A 15763-nucleotide genomic window follows, 5' to 3' on the forward strand; every position below is an offset into this window, starting at 1 on the left:
GCCGACGGGGCTTGGAGAAGGAAGCAATGACGGCCTCGTTGTTGTTGCGGGAGGAAAGATTGAGACCGGTTCACTACCGGATGCTAGAAACAATACCTTGCGGTTCCGCACAATGCTGCCGGCGCCGGTCCATGCTTCGCACCGGAAAGGCAGCGGGCAGAGCAACGAGGTCAGGTCTCGATGTCGATGCGGTGCTGCGACGCGGCTTTGCTTTTCAGCGGGGCTCACGGCTGTGCCTTGCAGCCGCACACGATCGGAGCATGGGCGGTGGCTGTTTCAGATGTCTGCCGAGCAGGCCAATCATGTCCCGAAACTGCGGGAATTGCCGTCGATGGAGGTTGAAGGACGAGACAAGGCGCAGCAAAGCCCTGTCAGGACTCTGGAGTGTGTTCGTGTTAGCTGAACCATGCTGTGGATGTAAGCTGGTATTGTACAATACCTAGGTAATGGCCTAAGTTGGACGCATACAATTAACGTTGTCAAGACCAACAGGATCTCTTAGCTGCGGTTCTCAGCTGCAGCTTTGCTGTCCAGTGACTCCAGTCATCGTTTGATCATTCGTACGCTATGCGCCACGGGTAGGTGCAGATTGTCAGGGGTAAAGTTGAAAGCAGCCAAGTTATGTGCTGCAGCTTAGCCGAAAAGTGTCAGTATCAATGCCCTGGCTCTACAAGGCATTGCTTTGTGTTGAAGCATTTAAAGCCCAACTATATTTCTTCCAGCACTGGTGAATCAACAACAGCTACAATGGGAACAGCAGCCTTTGATTGAGGCACCTCCCAACTCCATCGGTGTGTTGCTTCGTACAATACCTAAGGTACCTTACTGCTACATTACAGTACGTACCGTGCATACATTATGTACTGTGCAGGCATAAGGCATGGTCAGGGGCACTGGCCTCAACACCCCGTTCAAAATCGTGACCAAGATCACCACCAGCCACAGACGTCGGACCAAGGCATCGTACTATTGCCGCGCTATCGCCATGCAGGATTATATACAGACACCCAAAAAAATGGCGGGCGCAATCCAGAGAGGTAACAAAACCCAAACGCCAATCCAAATGCAGCTCGATAATACGCGTGCAAGCACCAGCACGTCTCTTGCTGGCAATCCTCAAAACCCCAGGGACAGGGAATGGACAGCTGCCGCCATGGCCAACCCGTAAAAATCGTGCGTGTAAATGTTGGAAACATATGCCAAACACCAACGCTGGCTCCGCATTCCCGATAACCGAACGAGGGGATGACAACACTCGCTTATGACCTTCTGCAGGTGGTAGGTAGTGTGACCCGCACAAGGTTGTCAGGTTTCACCGGCGAAGCCATCTTCTGCCCCGGACCCCACAGCCGAGTACTACAGCCGGCCTCAGGCACCAACAGCATTCGCATTCGCATTCGCGCTCGCGCCGTCCCGGCGCGCCCTTTGCGCCGCCGCCGCCGTCGGTATATGGATCTCGCCATCCGAATCCGAATCATCAGCCGCCGCAGCCCGGTCCAGCATGCGATCAATATCCTCGTCTGCCAGGGCCGGCCGTGGCTTGGAGGACACGGTCAGCCCGGCCGAGACGGGCATGTGCTTCAGCCGGGGGACCGGCGGCTGCATTTCTCCACCACCGCCCCCACCATAACCACCCCCGCCACCATTGATCCGTTTCCGCGGGGTGCCCCTGGATAACGGCGGCTCGTCGATATCCATGTCCATCGGCGACTTTTCGAATCCCACCCGCTTTTGTGTGTGTGACTGGGAGCGGGCATGATGCGTGGGTCTCCCTGTCGGTAGGCTTTTCCGGGGCTGTGAGGTCGGCAGCGCTGTCCGTTGTTGTTGCGGCGCGTTATGGCCCGACGGGAGCGGCTGTGAGGATAAGCTGGGGAATCCGTGCTGCTTAAGATGGGCCTGGTTGCCTGGGCTGCTCATAAACAGGAGCGACTCGACGGCTTCTTGCTCGCGGACATTTGTGTGGGGCGAGACAAAGATGCCGTCAGCCATGGTCCTGTGATGGCCGGTACCTAGGTATGGGCTTGGAGTGTGTGGCCCCGCATGCGGAGAAGCCTGAAGGGACTCTGAGAGAAACGCAGATCCATGCCGCGGAATGGATCCCCTGCGCAGATGGTTTACACTCTGGGCCGGCTGGATAGATACCGGTGGCGCCAGGCCGTGGGTAGTCTTGACGGGTGACGCAGAGCTGCCCCGTGAAGTGGAATGAGGTGATTCTCTCCACTGGGCATCCGCGCGACTTGAGAGGTGTTGTGGTGGCATGGCTGGTGTGGTATTATTGCTGCCTCTATGAGATACACCAGACAGCCGAGGGCTTGCCGAGGACCCGTTTCTCAGGTGTATTGTTGATGTGCTGGAAGCTGGAGAGGCCGCTTGAGAGGCCAGAGTCTCGACTTGGTCAATAGAGTGGGATTGCCAGCCGTGGTTGACCTTGACCATGGCGTACGACAGGCGGGTTTTCAGTTCAGCAGACAGCTGCGATGGTCGGTCAGCAGGGGTAATCAACCTCGTGGGGTTTGGACACAAGCGTACCTCCCCGATGCGGCTCCCCGCGGTTGAAGCGACACTGACAGTGCTGGTATTCCTTGAGTGACCAGCCAGTTGACCCGGCGACGTAGATGACTTGTCGCGAGGCTGCTTGACCATGCCGTCGGCCATCCTCTTCCTCGAGGAGGCGCCGTTTCCGTCTGCCGCGTCTTCCGGTATCCTCTCTTGCGCTGCGGCAATCTGGGAGAGCTGCAGTAGCTGAGATTCCTGGCTCGAGTTATGCGCAGTGCCCGTACCAGGACTCAATCTCCCTGTGCTTGTGGGGGGTGTAAACACGCGGTCGGCATCATCCGTGGTGTTGGTGCCTTGAGAATCACTGCGGGAAAAACCAAGCTGTCGTAGCTGTGGCAATTGAGGCAGACCGTTCTCGCCAGCGATAGGACGCTGCTCGGAGAAGCCCGACGTTGTATAGCCGGCCGACTGGGCATTGTCTATGGGTAGACCCGCAGATTGATATCGCGACCTGGAATCGCCGCCAAGGGAGTCGACGCGCGGGAAAGTCGCGTCAACTGCAGCGGGCAGTTGCCCTTCCTGGGACGCTCCTCTTGTCGGAATGCCTATATCGTTCATCTTTCCGCGATACAGGTTGAGGGCCGTGTTGGAAGCCGAAGACGCGAGTGTCGCGGGATGTTTGTCCTGGAGGGGTCCAAGGTCGAACCGATGAGAGATCGACGTCGAGTCCGGGTCCATCAACTGCCGGGCCGCAGCAATTCCGAAGCAAAGCAGGAGAAAGCCAAACAGCGGCAAGGGATCCGGCAGAGGGATCTAGCTAAGAGGAGTGGATGGGCCAAAGACGGGTGCCGCAAGTTGGATTTGCGAGGTTTCGCAGTTTGGTGGACATGCGGGCTGGTTGGTTACGCGATTCGCGCGACGCCGCCGCGGCTCAGCACTCTCAGTGGTCGTGCCGCGCACTGACGGTGGGATTGGCGACTGCTGAGCCCCACCTTCATCGATTGGGGAGCCACGCGGCCAAACTCCACCTGATCACAGCAGGCCAAGAGGGCACCTACCTTAGCCACGTCTTGCCGTACACTTTTTGTAAGGTTAATTCGGGATGATACATTGCCTTCGCCTGTTTCTTTGCCAAAAGACTAATGCCTGGGGATAACGTAGGCTACACGTTTCGAGGGAGAACATGGCTCCGAGAAGTCCAGCAAAGCGATGAAAGTGACGACGTCCGAAACAGCGATGCGTCGCAAACACACGGCTTGAGAGTTTTGCCTTGAATCTCGAAAATCCAGAGCCATGGCACCGCTAACTTCTTACTTTGCACAAACAACTTTTAGGGGAAGAGATTGGAGGGAGATTGGACGCGAAGTCACGTGCTCCAAGTTCGGTTTTAGCAGCCACGAAGCGTGTTCATTGTTCGCCAAAGCCTCATCTTGGCAATTGGCACAATACGCCCGGGTAAGGGTTATGCAGCCACATCGCAGTTGCCGTCAGTTCACTTTCGTTGCCGCTGTCGCTCATCGCTGTCGGTCGTGGTCTAAGAACAGGCGAGTTGGTAAGGTCAATGGTGCTATGAGGAAATCGTCGTGGGCAAGGCAACTGCGTTGATGTGGCTGACTCCGCTCAACTGGAATCTTGTTGCTTGGGCCTTTGGCCATTTGGCAGATACATCAACGCTCAAAGACAAGATGGGATGTGATGGTCCTTGGACTGGGAGCTACCAGTAATCAGTATCTAACCCTTGCCCCTTATGCCATGTTGCTCTTGTATGATACTTTACTGATGATATTCACTAGGCAGTAATTCTCGAAGAAACTACGGTCGTGCCATCCTCAGCCTAAGCGGATGCTCCCGTAATTCTTGGCCGGGAGCACGACATCGTGACATCGGGGATTTGCCCGGTTTGGCCCACATCGACAGGCGTGATTTTTACAAGCCGGCATACCTGCCAAGCCGCCGAGATCTGACGCTAACTGACCTTCCCGATCCAGCGGAAGCAGACGACAGCGGTTGGCCCTGTTCTTCCACTCCAAGGGCCTCAAACAGGAAGCCGTTAGTCGCCCTCAGAATTTTCAGGTACGTACGGAGTAGCGTACACGTACTAACATTGCGAAGCAGAATTCTGATCGCACTGGGCATACACTGGCACCGGCCCCTAGCTGGAAGGACTTGTATTTCTCGCGACATTTCGGACTGCCCGACTCAGCTCATGGCCGTTTGATGCTTGATGGGAATACGATCCTGCCTAGCTACATGTAGTCCTTACCGTCCGAGGTCCCCTGCGCCGGGTAACGACGGACTATATGTGCAAGCTGGTGGCGGCAGGCTTTCGCAAAGTCTAGGTTAGATGGCGCAAATGTTAATGCAGTCGCAATGTCACGCAACTTGGATGGGCAGCCTTCAAATGCTAGGGTGAAGAGGTACAAGACCCTTCATTAATACCGTGACATTATACCCCGCCGTCGACCACTGCGTACATGTATAAGATCGGCAGCTTCTGCTGACACTTCCCGCTGGGTAACCCTACCAGTACACAGTTCACAACTTCACCGCGCACACTTAGACGCCCGCGGATAGCGGAGTTTGAACATCATGAGCTCCTTCACCAAGGCCCCGAGTGAGGAGGCGGCTATCGAAGGGGTGAAAGATGATGTGCACGGAAAGCCGGCACCGCAGTCCGACACGGATGAGGTCACGGTGGGCGAGATCCAGGAGAACACCTATGCCTACGATGACTCGCGCAAGCTGGGCATCACCGGCGCCGTCTTCCTCATCCTCAACAAGATGATCGGAACCGGCATATTCTCCACTCCCTCGAGCGTTTTTGCCGCCACGGGCTCGGTTGGCGTGAGTCTGATGCTGTGGGTTATTGGTAAGACTTAACGCAAAATCAAGTCAACGAACGATGCTGACACCCTTGCCCTTCTCCCAGGCGGCTTCCTGACCTTCTGCGGCCTCAGCGTGTGGCTCGAGTTCGGCCTGGCAATTCCGCGCTCAGGGGGCGAGAAGAACTACCTCGAGTACATCTACCGCCATCCGCGGTATCTCGCCACTTGCGTCCTCGCCTCGCAGATGATCCTGCTGGGCTTCTCGTCGGGCAACTCGCTCGCCTTTGGCCGGTACATCCTCTACGCGGCCGGCAACGAGCTCAAGGACAGCTACCGAGCGCGCGGCATCGGCGTCGCATGCATCACGTTTGCCGTCCTACTGCACGCCGCGTTCCCGAAATGGGGCATCCGCCTGTTCAACACGCTCGGGGTCTTCAAGGTGGTGGTGCTGCTCTTCATTGTCTTTTCCGGCTTCGCTGCCTTGGCCGGCCACAGGCTGGTCGAGGACCCGCGCAACTTTGATAACGCCTTCGCTATCGAGGCTGGCGAGGGCTATGGCGGCGGCGGCGCGTATGCGTATTCAAACGCCCTGCTGAACATTGTCTACAGCTACAAGGGGTGGGAGAATGCGAATTATGTGCTGAGCGAACTCAAAGATCCGCGCCGAACGCTGACGATTGCCGCACCGCTTGCCGTCGGGGGAGTTACCATTCTCTACGTCCTGGCAAACGTGGCCTACTTTGCCGCCATCCCAAAGTCGGATATTGCAACGTCCGAGGTGATTGTCGCCGGCCTGTTCTTCAGGAACGTGTTTGGTGACAGTGCCGGCGCCCGCTCGCTTCCCGTCTTTGTTGCTCTGAGCAATCTTGGTAACGTTCTGGCTGTCAGCTTCGCCCATGCGCGTCTGAACCAGGAACTGGGAAAGGAGGGATTGTTGCCCCTGAGCCGCTTGTGGGGTTCCAACAAGCCGTTCAACTCGCCAGCTGCCGCCGTATGTTGTTTCTCTATCCCCCTTCAGAGCACTCCAGACTAACAATGGGATGTAGTTATTCCTCCATTGGCTGGTAACCGTCATTGTCCTGCTCGCGCCACCGCCAGGACCAGCGTACAACTTCATCGTCAACCTGTACACGTACCCGGGCGCCTGGATCAACAGCTTCGTCGCCGCAGGGCTCATCTACCTGCACTATCAGAAATCAGAGGCGTGGTAAGTACGACCAAGGGGTTCTGAATCCCCGTGGACGACTCTCTCGGACGTGAACGAGGAGTAATACTGTCCGAGACGAAGATATTGCGTCCATATCCTTTCGAAGATTGCCCGAGAACGAGTCCTTTGGCTAACATGGATTGCCTGGCAGGAACCCCGCGTGGCGCACCTGGCTGCCCGTTATCGTCATCTTCCTGCTGTGCCACGCTTTCCTGGCCATCGTGCCCTTCATCCCGCCCGCCGACGGAGACTTTTGGGCCGAGGGATACCCGTACTATGTCTTCCCTGTCGTGGGGGTCGGTGTCCTGATCCTCGGCGGCATCTACTGGGTGCTGTGGACCAAGTTCTGGCCGGCTGTGCGCGGACACAAGATTGTTGCCGAGAGGATTATTGACGAGGAGGGTGTTGAGGTTGTTCGGTATCGCAAGGTCAAGACACATGTTTCATGAGTGTTGTGGGAGGAGTAGGTGGAAGAATATAATGTAATGATCACCTTCATCAATGAATGTGTTAATACACGTTGGAACACTCACCTCATGGCCACCTATCATCGTCCTATCATACAGATAGATGCTTACAAAGAAAGCCGGACGTGAGGGTCCTGAAAGCTCCTGTCCATTTGAGTTGTTCAGTAACTTCATTGCGTTGAGAAAACTGAAGATTCCGCGATGGAGTGGACTTTCCCTGGCTGTGGTATAACCCTAACCCTGCTAGACCGAGCTAGCTTTTAGATCTGGTCCAAATGCCACATTGCCAACACCTACGACAACCACATGCCAAGTCACCACAGCTGGATGCAATCCACCCCGACTCGCTCGGGGACAAGGTGCTGCACATTCCGCTACTTTCTAAGGCCTTTCGCTCCATTCCGAAAAATCAGCTATTGAACCGCAGTCAACAGACGGGCGTGAACGCCAACATGGTAAGACCCATTCAGGAGATCAGCGATCCCCAGCACAACTAACCACGCACCCCCTGGAGACTAGAACACCACCTTCAACTCTGCGCTGAAACAGCGCACAACAATCCGCAAAGACCTCTCAGCCCTCTCCGCCACCGATGGCACCCCTTCACAAACCCCAACGCCAGCCGCGCTAGGCTCCCTGTCCGCGTCCATCACGGCCTTCTCGCGCACCATCGACGAGTACAACACGCTCGCAAAACAAGAGCTCAACCCGGCCAAGCAAGAAAAGGCCTTTGAGCGCATCCGCGACTTCCGCGCCGAGCTGTCCGAGTTCCGCGCCCAGCTCGACGCCCTGAAAGCCGCCCGCGAGGAGGCCGCACACGCCGATAACAGAGCCGAGCTGCTCGGTCGCCGGCCCTTCGCTGCCGCGACACCCGAAAATCCGTACGCGAGCACCAGCCCTGCGGCGTCGACGTCTGGGTATGGATTTGGAGGAGGTGGTGGTGGTGGGGGTGGGCATGCGCCGACGACGAGCATAGCTGAGGCTGGGACAGGGAGGGTAGGTGGGTTGTCGGCGACGTTGGGGAGCGGGGATGTCACCCGGGAGGCGCATGCGTTTAGGGAACAGCAGTTCTTTGCCAGCACGCACTCGGCGCTGGATGACTACATTGCCCGCGGCCAGGCGGTGCTGGGGGATTTGAACCAGCAGAGGGACATTCTCAAGTCGACGCAGCGGAAGCTGTACTCGGTGGGGAATACGCTGGGGATTTCGGGGGATACCATTCGTATGATTGAGCGCCGGGCGAGGCAGGACAAGTGGATTTTTTGGGCTGGGGTCGTGGTGTTTTTCCTCTTTTGCTGGCTGGTGATACATTACCTGCGGTAACGTTGGGGATGGGACCGTGGGGTTCCGTGTGGGTGGGTGCTGTGCTGTCGGTTGGCGTGTGAGTGTACAAACATCTCTACTGTCATCTAGCGAGGAGTTGGGGCTCTGGGTGTAGGCGCGTGCTGCTTCGCCATGGGATATTAACCAGGACATTAATCTTGGAAGTGTTGATGGGCAAAGGACATGCCACCCCTGATTTGATCCGTTTCTGGGTCAGGTATTTGTTTGCCGCGTCGCTGTATTGTACCGGTAGCCCTACGCCCGCCTCAGCGCAATCGTAAAGAGCACATCTCTGCTCGTCGTCACCTCCACCACCTGCGTCTCCGGCAGCACATGGTTGCTCGTACTCAGCTTCCCGCCAAACGCAGTGTCCCAATTCTCCACATCCCACTCCAGCCCCTTGGTGGTAATCCGGCTGGGCTCCCGGAGGGGCAAAATACCCACGTACTTGCCAAACACGTCCCCCTCCCCGGCCGGGCCGTCGCGCACTCGGATACGGTGGTGGCCTGCCTTCAGCAGGAAAGTCAAACTCTCGCCGCTGACGAGATACATGCGGCCATCGGCGTAGCACGGGTCCTTCTGAAAAAGGTACAGGTGGTGGAGCTGGCTCAGCCCCTGGTCGACCCGGCCCCCCAGGCCGCCGAGGGCGACGATGTCCAGGGGTGGTGCGGCGGCATCGTCATCTCGGCGATGGTAGTGCTGGCGGATGTAGTGCACGGCCTTTCCAAAGTCGGTCGACTCTTGGTCAGAGTCGTGGATCACGGCTGTCCCTTCCCGCAGCCCTGACGATGGACCTGACGACTCGTAGTAGGCCCTGGCTTCGGGTGTGAGACTGTCCAGGTCGCCAATAATGACGGCAAGATCGTCCTGGAACAGCAGTTAGCTAATCATTCTGGGGAGATTGTTTCTTTCACGTGCCAGGGACTTGTCGCCATGCTGCCCGGCGGCTTGGTACAGGCAGTTTGCGCCGCCATCTGCAGCGATGCGAACTGATGCTTTCAGAATTGTTCCGGTCAGCTTTGGTAAGACTGCGTGAGAGCGAACAATGCACACCATTATTCCACAAGCGACGCGCAACATCGAGATGGTCGTCGAGGGCTTGGTTGAGCACAATCAGAGCAAATCGGGTTGTTTGATCCTGCCCCTGGCCATGCGTCTCGGACCCCACATCCCGGAGCAGTGCGTTCGGATTCCACTCGACAATGTTCGACGCCTTGTCTGTGGTTGCGTCGCAGACACTCATCGTTGCACTGATATGTTGGCAACAGGGCTGTCTGAGGCTGTATGGCCCGCACAGGTGAATCTTGAGGTCCCCTAGCTCAGCTAGCCAAAGTGGGGTGCAACTGACGTGATGAAGTCGGGATGAACAACAACCTTAATTGACATTGGATTCAAGTTGTAAGGATTGACAGACCAACCGAACTCGGTGGATTTGTCCGACCCAGGTCTGTCTACTGTTACAAAAGCACGGATCGACGGCCTGTCTATTATCGGAAGTAAGGCTCTGCATCAACCATGACCCTTGGCTGAGTGTCCCCTGCCCTGCACGCAACCCATTTGACCGGAGCCTTTTGCATCAGATTACCTGATAGCTCAACGATGCTTGTCACTGATTGTGTGTATTTGTGTCGCATCTGTCAAGACAGCCAGAGTTGAGCTGGACGTCATGGAATCCGTCCGTCGCTTCCTGCAGGTCCTCGTGCGAGGATTCCTGGTAAGGGTTCGAGTCTGGGCATACGCACCCGCTCGTCCTGAATGCCCTTTCCCGCAGGCTGCGTCGCGTTAGAGCCGAAGGCCGAGAGTTCCGACGCAGTGCCCTCCCAATGAATTGAGACTCAAATGTGGTCATGTCAGTCGCCGTGTTCGACTTGCTGTTGTCGAAGTTTCCAGTCGGCTTTGGCGTTGTCGGCGGATCCTCCTTCTTCGCCTCGTCCGCCTGGTTTGCGGGCATGTCGGTCGTTTCCTGACCTCCTTCCTCAAAACAAAGACGGTGTGGGGGACTCCTGGCGGGAGAACGTGTGCGACCAACCCGGTAGCGGTCCGTCGCTTAATGAGGTGTCACCGGAATCTTCGCTTCCATCTTCGCCGACAACTTCCCAGCCGTCATCTATAGGGCGACCCTCTGAGGTTAAGGCGGCATGCACGAGGTTGATTTTCTCGATTGCAAGCTTGCTCAAGCGGGTGGCTTCTTCCAACGACTTCTTGCCCAGTCGGTTGGCTTCCTCCCAGGTCCTGTAGAGCTGTTCGCATAGCGCCTGGGCTGTTTCCATCGCTGTTTCGGCCTCCATTGCTACACTTTCAACCTGTCAACGACTTGGAAAGATTCGATTTGCGCAGGACTCACAGCTTGCACACCGGAGTTCGTTCGGCGAGGAAGATTTTCGGTAGGTTTAGTTGGCGCAGAGTAAGGTTGGTTGTCTGCAAAGTTAACGTACCCGCGCCTGGGGTGATTAGGGCCGGCTGGCTTGTTTGCAACCCGTAGGACCAAGCCATGACACGGAAAGTCCGCGTCGCTGTCAGAGATTGTCGAGCTAATGAGGGCAACAGCCTACTCGCGGTCCAACCGCCAGGCCCAACCACCCTCAGAGATTGCCATTGCGCAGAACGCCGGGCGGCGCTCCCTCGTGTCTACCCGCGTTACCAGAAAGAGCACTCAGGAGGTGGATAGAGCATCAACACTTCTCAGTGTGCATATGATAACCAAACGACTGAGTACCACGAGCAAAAACAGATCTTTATTCGAGCATGGCGGCCATGCAACTGACCGCAACGTTGAGTGGCCGCGACGGGCTACGCGTGTCATGGCGAATGGCCCGCTTCTGGAAGCAGCATCCATGGATAAGTGTGCATCATGTCACGTATCAGTGTCCTGTTGACGGTCCCGCCCAATCCGTCCCATGTAGGTACACCGGTTTTGCTCGCAGCAGTGGGTTGGCACGTTAGACACATCCGAGAGTCGTTCGAAGCTTTAGTGAGAAGTTCAAGTTGAGCAGTCCGTGCGATGAGCTGCTCTCGCTTAAGCAGAGTGAGAAGAGTGGGTCATGATCTGGACCATTGACCAATCATCGGCATTCCGGAAAATCTCCGGGTCTGCCGGAGCGAGATATCGCGAAATTTTGGATCCATCGATTGATTACCAACCTTTTGAGTTTGCGGCGGGCCACGTTCATTTCACTTGATGCTTTCCGTTCAGCGTGCATGATACCTCTTTTCTTTCCTTCGCCCAGAGCAATAATGTATCGCGCAGTACTAAGATCATCGCCAAGCGCGTTGCGCGCCATCCGGCCAACACTCGCTTCAAGCTCGAGACGACTTCTCTCAACAGCCCCCGCGGCCAAGAAGAGCACATGGAAGGGCACCGGGCTACGATGGGGTCTCGCCATCGCCGCTGTCTACTTCTACAATACCAGCCCCATATTTGCAGATGAGCTTCCTCGTACGTCCTATTCCCTCCCGACCTCCTCGCCGCTTCGTGCCACTGACACGCCTTCCTGGCTGCAGCTCAAACAGTTGCCGCCCCTCCACACTTTTCCGATTCCGACCTTCCTACCATCGATGCCGTGATCGAGCAGAAGAGGCGGCAAGCCGCTGCATCTGCTCCACAGCCGCCTTCCCCGCCGGAGCCGACGAAGACCGCCGAGGTTCCGAAGGAAGAAGCCAAGCCAGCTAAGACGGAGAGCGCTTCATCTGCTGTTGCGGAACCTGCTGCCGCCGAGAGCCCCGAGCCTGGGTCTCCCGAGGCTCTTGAGCAAGAGGCCACTCAACAAGGCGCATTTGATCCGGAGACCGGCGAGATCAACTGGGATTGTCCCTGCCTTGGTGGCATGGCTCACGGCCCGTGTGGAGAGGAATTCAAGGCAGCGTTCAGCTGTTTCGTCTATTCAAAAGAGGAGCCGAAGGGGATGGATTGTATCGACAAGTTCCAGTATGTTTCCGGGCCGGTGAATGTCCGTTAGTGAGATCTGGCTGGCTGACTGTCTCGTAGACACATGCAGGATTGCTTCCGGAAGTACCCCGAAATCTATGGTTCCGAACTAGCAGATGACGACGAGGATAGGGCAGCCGCCCCAGCTCAGGAAGGCGCCGAGGCCTTACAGGCAAAGCCTGCCGAGACTCAGGCATCGGCCGGCGAAACACAACCGCCTGCCTCGCGCGAGGGAGACGCTGTAGCGCCGAAGGAGAAGAGCGCAGTACCACCTACCGAGACAAGGTCAGACAGCATTCCGGTGAAGGCTGTTGACGCGACCGAGGCGAACAAGGGCAACGGGCAATAGACTCTGTGATTGCACGATCCGCACGGCATGGCATATTTATGTTGAAGCAACGGCATGTCGATGCTGGGATGAGATACTTCCGTGGATTTCCTGCGAGAATTGTATGAGTACGATGTATACATGTACACCATGTAATTTCAGGCCTATAGACATTTCAAGCGACGAGCATCATCTGGCAGACCAGACGATGGGACACAGAAAACATCGCGACCTGACTCTTCTGCTCTGCGTCTTGGCATTCTGCAATTGAGTGGGACCGCAGACGTCATCGCAACCGGGATAGGATTGCATGCCCCACCAGGCCCTGTTCCAGCAGCCCTGGCTGCAACCGTTTAGGCCTGACTGCTCTGAGGTCACGGAGGAGGAGGAAGCTTGGTTTGACCTCCCGTATTCACCCATCACATGTCCATTTTAACTAGCTCAACCTCCTCCATTCACAGCACAACAACAATATCATCGTGCTACACTTGAATTCCATCGAACTCCAAACCATCGCGACTAGTATCGCGGATCTTGAATAATACGCTTCCCGTCCTACTACCACATTGAACAGTACGTTTGCAGACAATCCTGCAGCTTGCCTCAATCTAGACCAAGCACCTGACATGTTTGACGCAGTGTCGTACGCCGAAATCGCCTCCAAAGGCCCCAAGCAGACTCCCGAGGAGGTAAGTCTCCGTCCCCCCCTTTCCAACCAAGCAACCACCACCTGCACTCCCACCCATCACTAACCTACCTCCTCCCATGCAACCAGGCTGCGGCACCTCAACCGCCCCAGGTCGAGTCTACCACAAGCGCGAGCACCTCGTCGCTGATTGACGTGGACGCGCCGTCGGTGCGCACCGTGCCGTCCGACTTCGCCGAGCAGGACATCCAGACGGACACGCAGGCGGCGCGCGTCGAGCGCGAGGAGCAGGCCGCCGAGGAGGAGGCCGAGGTCCGCGCGCGCGCCGAGGCCGACCTCGCCCGCAAAAAGGCCCGTGCCGGCAGGGCTGCCCGCCGTGCGGATAACTGGCTCACCAAGCACCTCGAGAGCATGGGCGAGGGCCCCGCCCGCGCTGTGGCCGCTGCTAACTTGCTGGCTGTTGTGGGTTTGAGTGGATGGCTGGGATTCAAGGCGTGGGCGCTGTATGATAGGGGCCGACTGGGGTGGAGGGAGATGGGGATTGGTCTTGGAGTGTTGGGTGCTGTTGGCGCGGTGGAGGGTGTGTTTGCCAAGTGAGTATATCCCAGGGCTCTGTTTTAGGTTATACCTTTGTGATCTGCCCGCTAACTGCTGTGTTTGCCGCAGTTACTTCTACAAGGCCAGGGCCAAGGATCAATAGGCGGTTGGACGATCATGCTACGTCTGCATGCTACGTCTGCGCGCAGGTCGGAATGGCAGCGAAAGGGTTGGGTGTGTTTGATGCCTCGCTTGTCGTGACTCCGGATCCAGTTCACCAAGGTCATGGCTATGGTTCTATCTCCTCTCCTTACTTGTATTCTCCTTACATCCCTTGTGCATAGTGTCATGAGACATGTCTCCATACTTGTCTAGTGTATCTCAATCGAGCTGTTTTTCACGACGACCCGCAGTGACGCAAGCGTACGGCGCCAAGGAGCAAGGGCTACCGGTGGAGATGAGGGCCATTCAGAAATCTCGGGTCCGAACAGTGCAACCATTCATGCCTTCTGAGAAACCATCAGAGCTCTCTAGCATCAATTAACTCTACCCAGATGTACGGGGCGTTATACGCTTGCATGGCCCTCCGAGTCCTCTCCTCGGTTTGAGAAGCCACGAGATGCGTACTGTACCGATATAGGCTAGATAAGCTGTGGTCTGTGCATTTGCCTCCCTAAGACCCACAAGGTCAATTTTAAAGTCTCAACTGCAATAACTCCAACAGAAGATGCCTTGCCAAATCATCACCTCGGTCAATACTCGAGAGGAACCAGAACCGAACGCTGCCATCCGTTACTGACACCGCCTTATGCAGGCGAAGAAAGAGCTACAAGGCAGACCCTGCAGCTAACGATGGCTGGTACCGTATTGTGCCCAATAGGAGGAGGTTTCCGCAGCCGCGACTTGGGGCGGTCACCGGCAGAGCAACTTGGCCAAAACCCAAAGATCTTGATGAACTAACGTGAGCAACGTTTTGCATGTGCTCGAGTCTCGGGAGTCGGACCGGAACTTGAGGGCCACTGTCATGGTGCCCGGGCCGTTCTTTTCAAGCCCGACTGATCGTTTGGGGGCAACCGAGCACCAAGGCCCACACGCTGAGCATTAATAACTCCGGAGGACAGAAACTCGCTGGTATTTCCGTGTTCAGGGTCTCAACGCTCGAACTGCACGCCTTCCTCGAATCTGGATCTGGCCAAGCCAGGAGACTGCCTACACTTTATCTCAGTTACCGCTTGAACCGACCTGAAAGTCAAAGCCACACCGCTGGCTGGCGAATCACGCACCTGGCTCCTAACGGTGAAGACCGAGTACCATAACGGACGGAAGCTAGACACGAGAAGGTGTTTCCAACACATCGCCAATGAAAAGGGCTGGCTGAGACTGCCAAGTGCTGACACCCTGGCGCACCCACAAGCATTCTATGATCTAACACCCACCATTAGGCAGGAGGGCTCTCCGTGTTGATGCCCCAGGGTCGTATTGGAAATTGTACGGAACTACCTAGACGCCCAATTACGCGAATGTGTGCTCCTGGCTCTGCTCATAATCGTTGTTTTGAGCAACTCACGAATCATACCCAAGTTTTGGGGACCCCCTGCAGCGACAAGAAATAAGGGACGAGGCTGGCTCAGGAGCGCTCAAAGGGTCGGTCCTTGAAACAGAGGATCTGGATGCATTTGTGGCTGGCTTAGCGATCAGTGGAGGCATTCATGGAGAGATTCCTGAGAGGCTCCAGGAAGGAGAGACGATGGAGAAGCCAGCCATCACATTGATAGATAGGCAGCTCGTGGAGGCTAGGCTTGTCTCTTGCAGCGGAACGCTGCCCCGGAGCAAGTAACTTTTGCTCCTCATTGTCCAAAGATTCCCTCACACGGCACCCTTAACTCCCAAAGACACGAACGAAAGGCAAGACTGACCCTTGGTACCGACTGAATATGCCGCAAGCGCCCACATTTTCCTTGGAAACTCAAGTTTCCAGATGTGCATATGCAGGGGCGCGAGACGACTAT

The 15763-nt window shown here is 56.5% G+C and overlaps 6 protein-coding genes across 6 annotated transcripts; 4 read left to right on the top strand and 2 right to left on the bottom strand.

The window, feature by feature from the left end:
- Positions 1-971: 971 nt before the first annotated feature.
- Positions 972-3568, bottom strand: N656DRAFT_779003 (uncharacterized protein). The gene is made up of 2 exons (XM_064815111.1): positions 2530-3568; positions 972-2472 (listed from the first exon to the last, which is right to left on the bottom strand). Exons 1-2 carry the CDS (start codon positions 3232-3234, stop codon positions 1369-1371), a joined length of 1809 nt encoding a protein of 602 aa, XP_064670344.1. The 5' UTR covers positions 3235-3568; the 3' UTR covers positions 972-1368.
- A 1302-nt stretch (positions 3569-4870) lies between these two features.
- N656DRAFT_836819 (amino acid transporter) lies at positions 4871-7131 on the top strand. Its single transcript, XM_064818802.1, has 4 exons — positions 4871-5365; positions 5426-6312; positions 6368-6528; positions 6680-7131. Exons 1-4 carry the CDS (start codon positions 5086-5088, stop codon positions 6975-6977), a joined length of 1626 nt encoding a protein of 541 aa, XP_064670345.1. The 5' UTR covers positions 4871-5085; the 3' UTR covers positions 6978-7131.
- Positions 7132-7332: 201 nt separating this feature from the next.
- On the top strand, positions 7333-8626 carry N656DRAFT_752844 (uncharacterized protein). The gene is made up of 2 exons (XM_064813044.1): positions 7333-7450; positions 7515-8626. The coding sequence occupies exons 1-2, from the start codon at positions 7448-7450 to the stop codon at positions 8316-8318; spliced, it is 807 nt and encodes a 268-aa protein (XP_064670346.1). The 5' UTR covers positions 7333-7447; the 3' UTR covers positions 8319-8626.
- On the bottom strand, positions 8574-9561 carry N656DRAFT_789418 (thiamine pyrophosphokinase; the record flags this gene model as incomplete). Its single annotated transcript, XM_064816787.1, has 3 exons — positions 8574-9185; positions 9237-9313; positions 9372-9561. The coding sequence occupies 3 exons, from the start codon at positions 9559-9561 to the stop codon at positions 8574-8576; spliced, it is 879 nt and encodes a 292-aa protein (XP_064670347.1).
- A 1991-nt stretch (positions 9562-11552) lies between these two features.
- On the top strand, positions 11553-12592 carry N656DRAFT_797973 (uncharacterized protein; the record flags this gene model as incomplete). Its single annotated transcript, XM_064817699.1, has 3 exons — positions 11553-11754; positions 11820-12243; positions 12304-12592. 3 exons carry the CDS (start codon positions 11553-11555, stop codon positions 12590-12592), a joined length of 915 nt encoding a protein of 304 aa, XP_064670348.1.
- A 511-nt stretch (positions 12593-13103) lies between these two features.
- N656DRAFT_779011 (uncharacterized protein) lies at positions 13104-14288 on the top strand. Its single transcript, XM_064815112.1, has 4 exons — positions 13104-13144; positions 13211-13260; positions 13347-13810; positions 13884-14288. Coding segments are annotated over exons 1-4 (549 nt in total). The 5' UTR covers positions 13104-13143; the 3' UTR covers positions 13918-14288.
- The last annotated feature ends 1475 nt before the right edge of the window (positions 14289-15763 follow it).

This window comes from Canariomyces notabilis, assembly GCF_033297395.1.
Source record: "Canariomyces notabilis strain CBS 508.74 unplaced genomic scaffold N656scaffold_10, whole genome shotgun sequence".
Lineage (NCBI taxonomy): Eukaryota > Fungi > Ascomycota > Sordariomycetes > Sordariales > Chaetomiaceae > Canariomyces > Canariomyces notabilis.

Excerpts from the sequence above, each read along its gene's own strand:
- N656DRAFT_779003 (XM_064815111.1), bottom strand. The coding sequence starts at position 3,234 with ATGGACCCGGACTCGACGTCGATCTCTCATCGGTTCGACCTTGGACCC. Across the intron at positions 2,473-2,529 it reads CGGGGAGCCGCATCGGGGAG|CTGTCTGCTGAACTGAAAAC; the intron begins GTACGCTTGTGT and ends CGACCATCGCAG.
- N656DRAFT_836819 (XM_064818802.1), top strand. The coding sequence starts at position 5,086 with ATGAGCTCCTTCACCAAGGCCCCGAGTGAGGAGGCGGCTATCGAAGGG. Across the intron at positions 6,313-6,367 it reads TCAACTCGCCAGCTGCCGCC|TTATTCCTCCATTGGCTGGT; the intron begins GTATGTTGTTTC and ends AATGGGATGTAG. Across the intron at positions 6,529-6,679 it reads TATCAGAAATCAGAGGCGTG|GAACCCCGCGTGGCGCACCT; the intron begins GTAAGTACGACC and ends ATTGCCTGGCAG.
- N656DRAFT_779011 (XM_064815112.1), top strand. Across the intron at positions 13,261-13,346 it reads CCAAGCAGACTCCCGAGGAG|GCTGCGGCACCTCAACCGCC; the intron begins GTAAGTCTCCGT and ends CCATGCAACCAG. Across the intron at positions 13,811-13,883 it reads GTGGAGGGTGTGTTTGCCAA|TTACTTCTACAAGGCCAGGG; the intron begins GTGAGTATATCC and ends TGTTTGCCGCAG.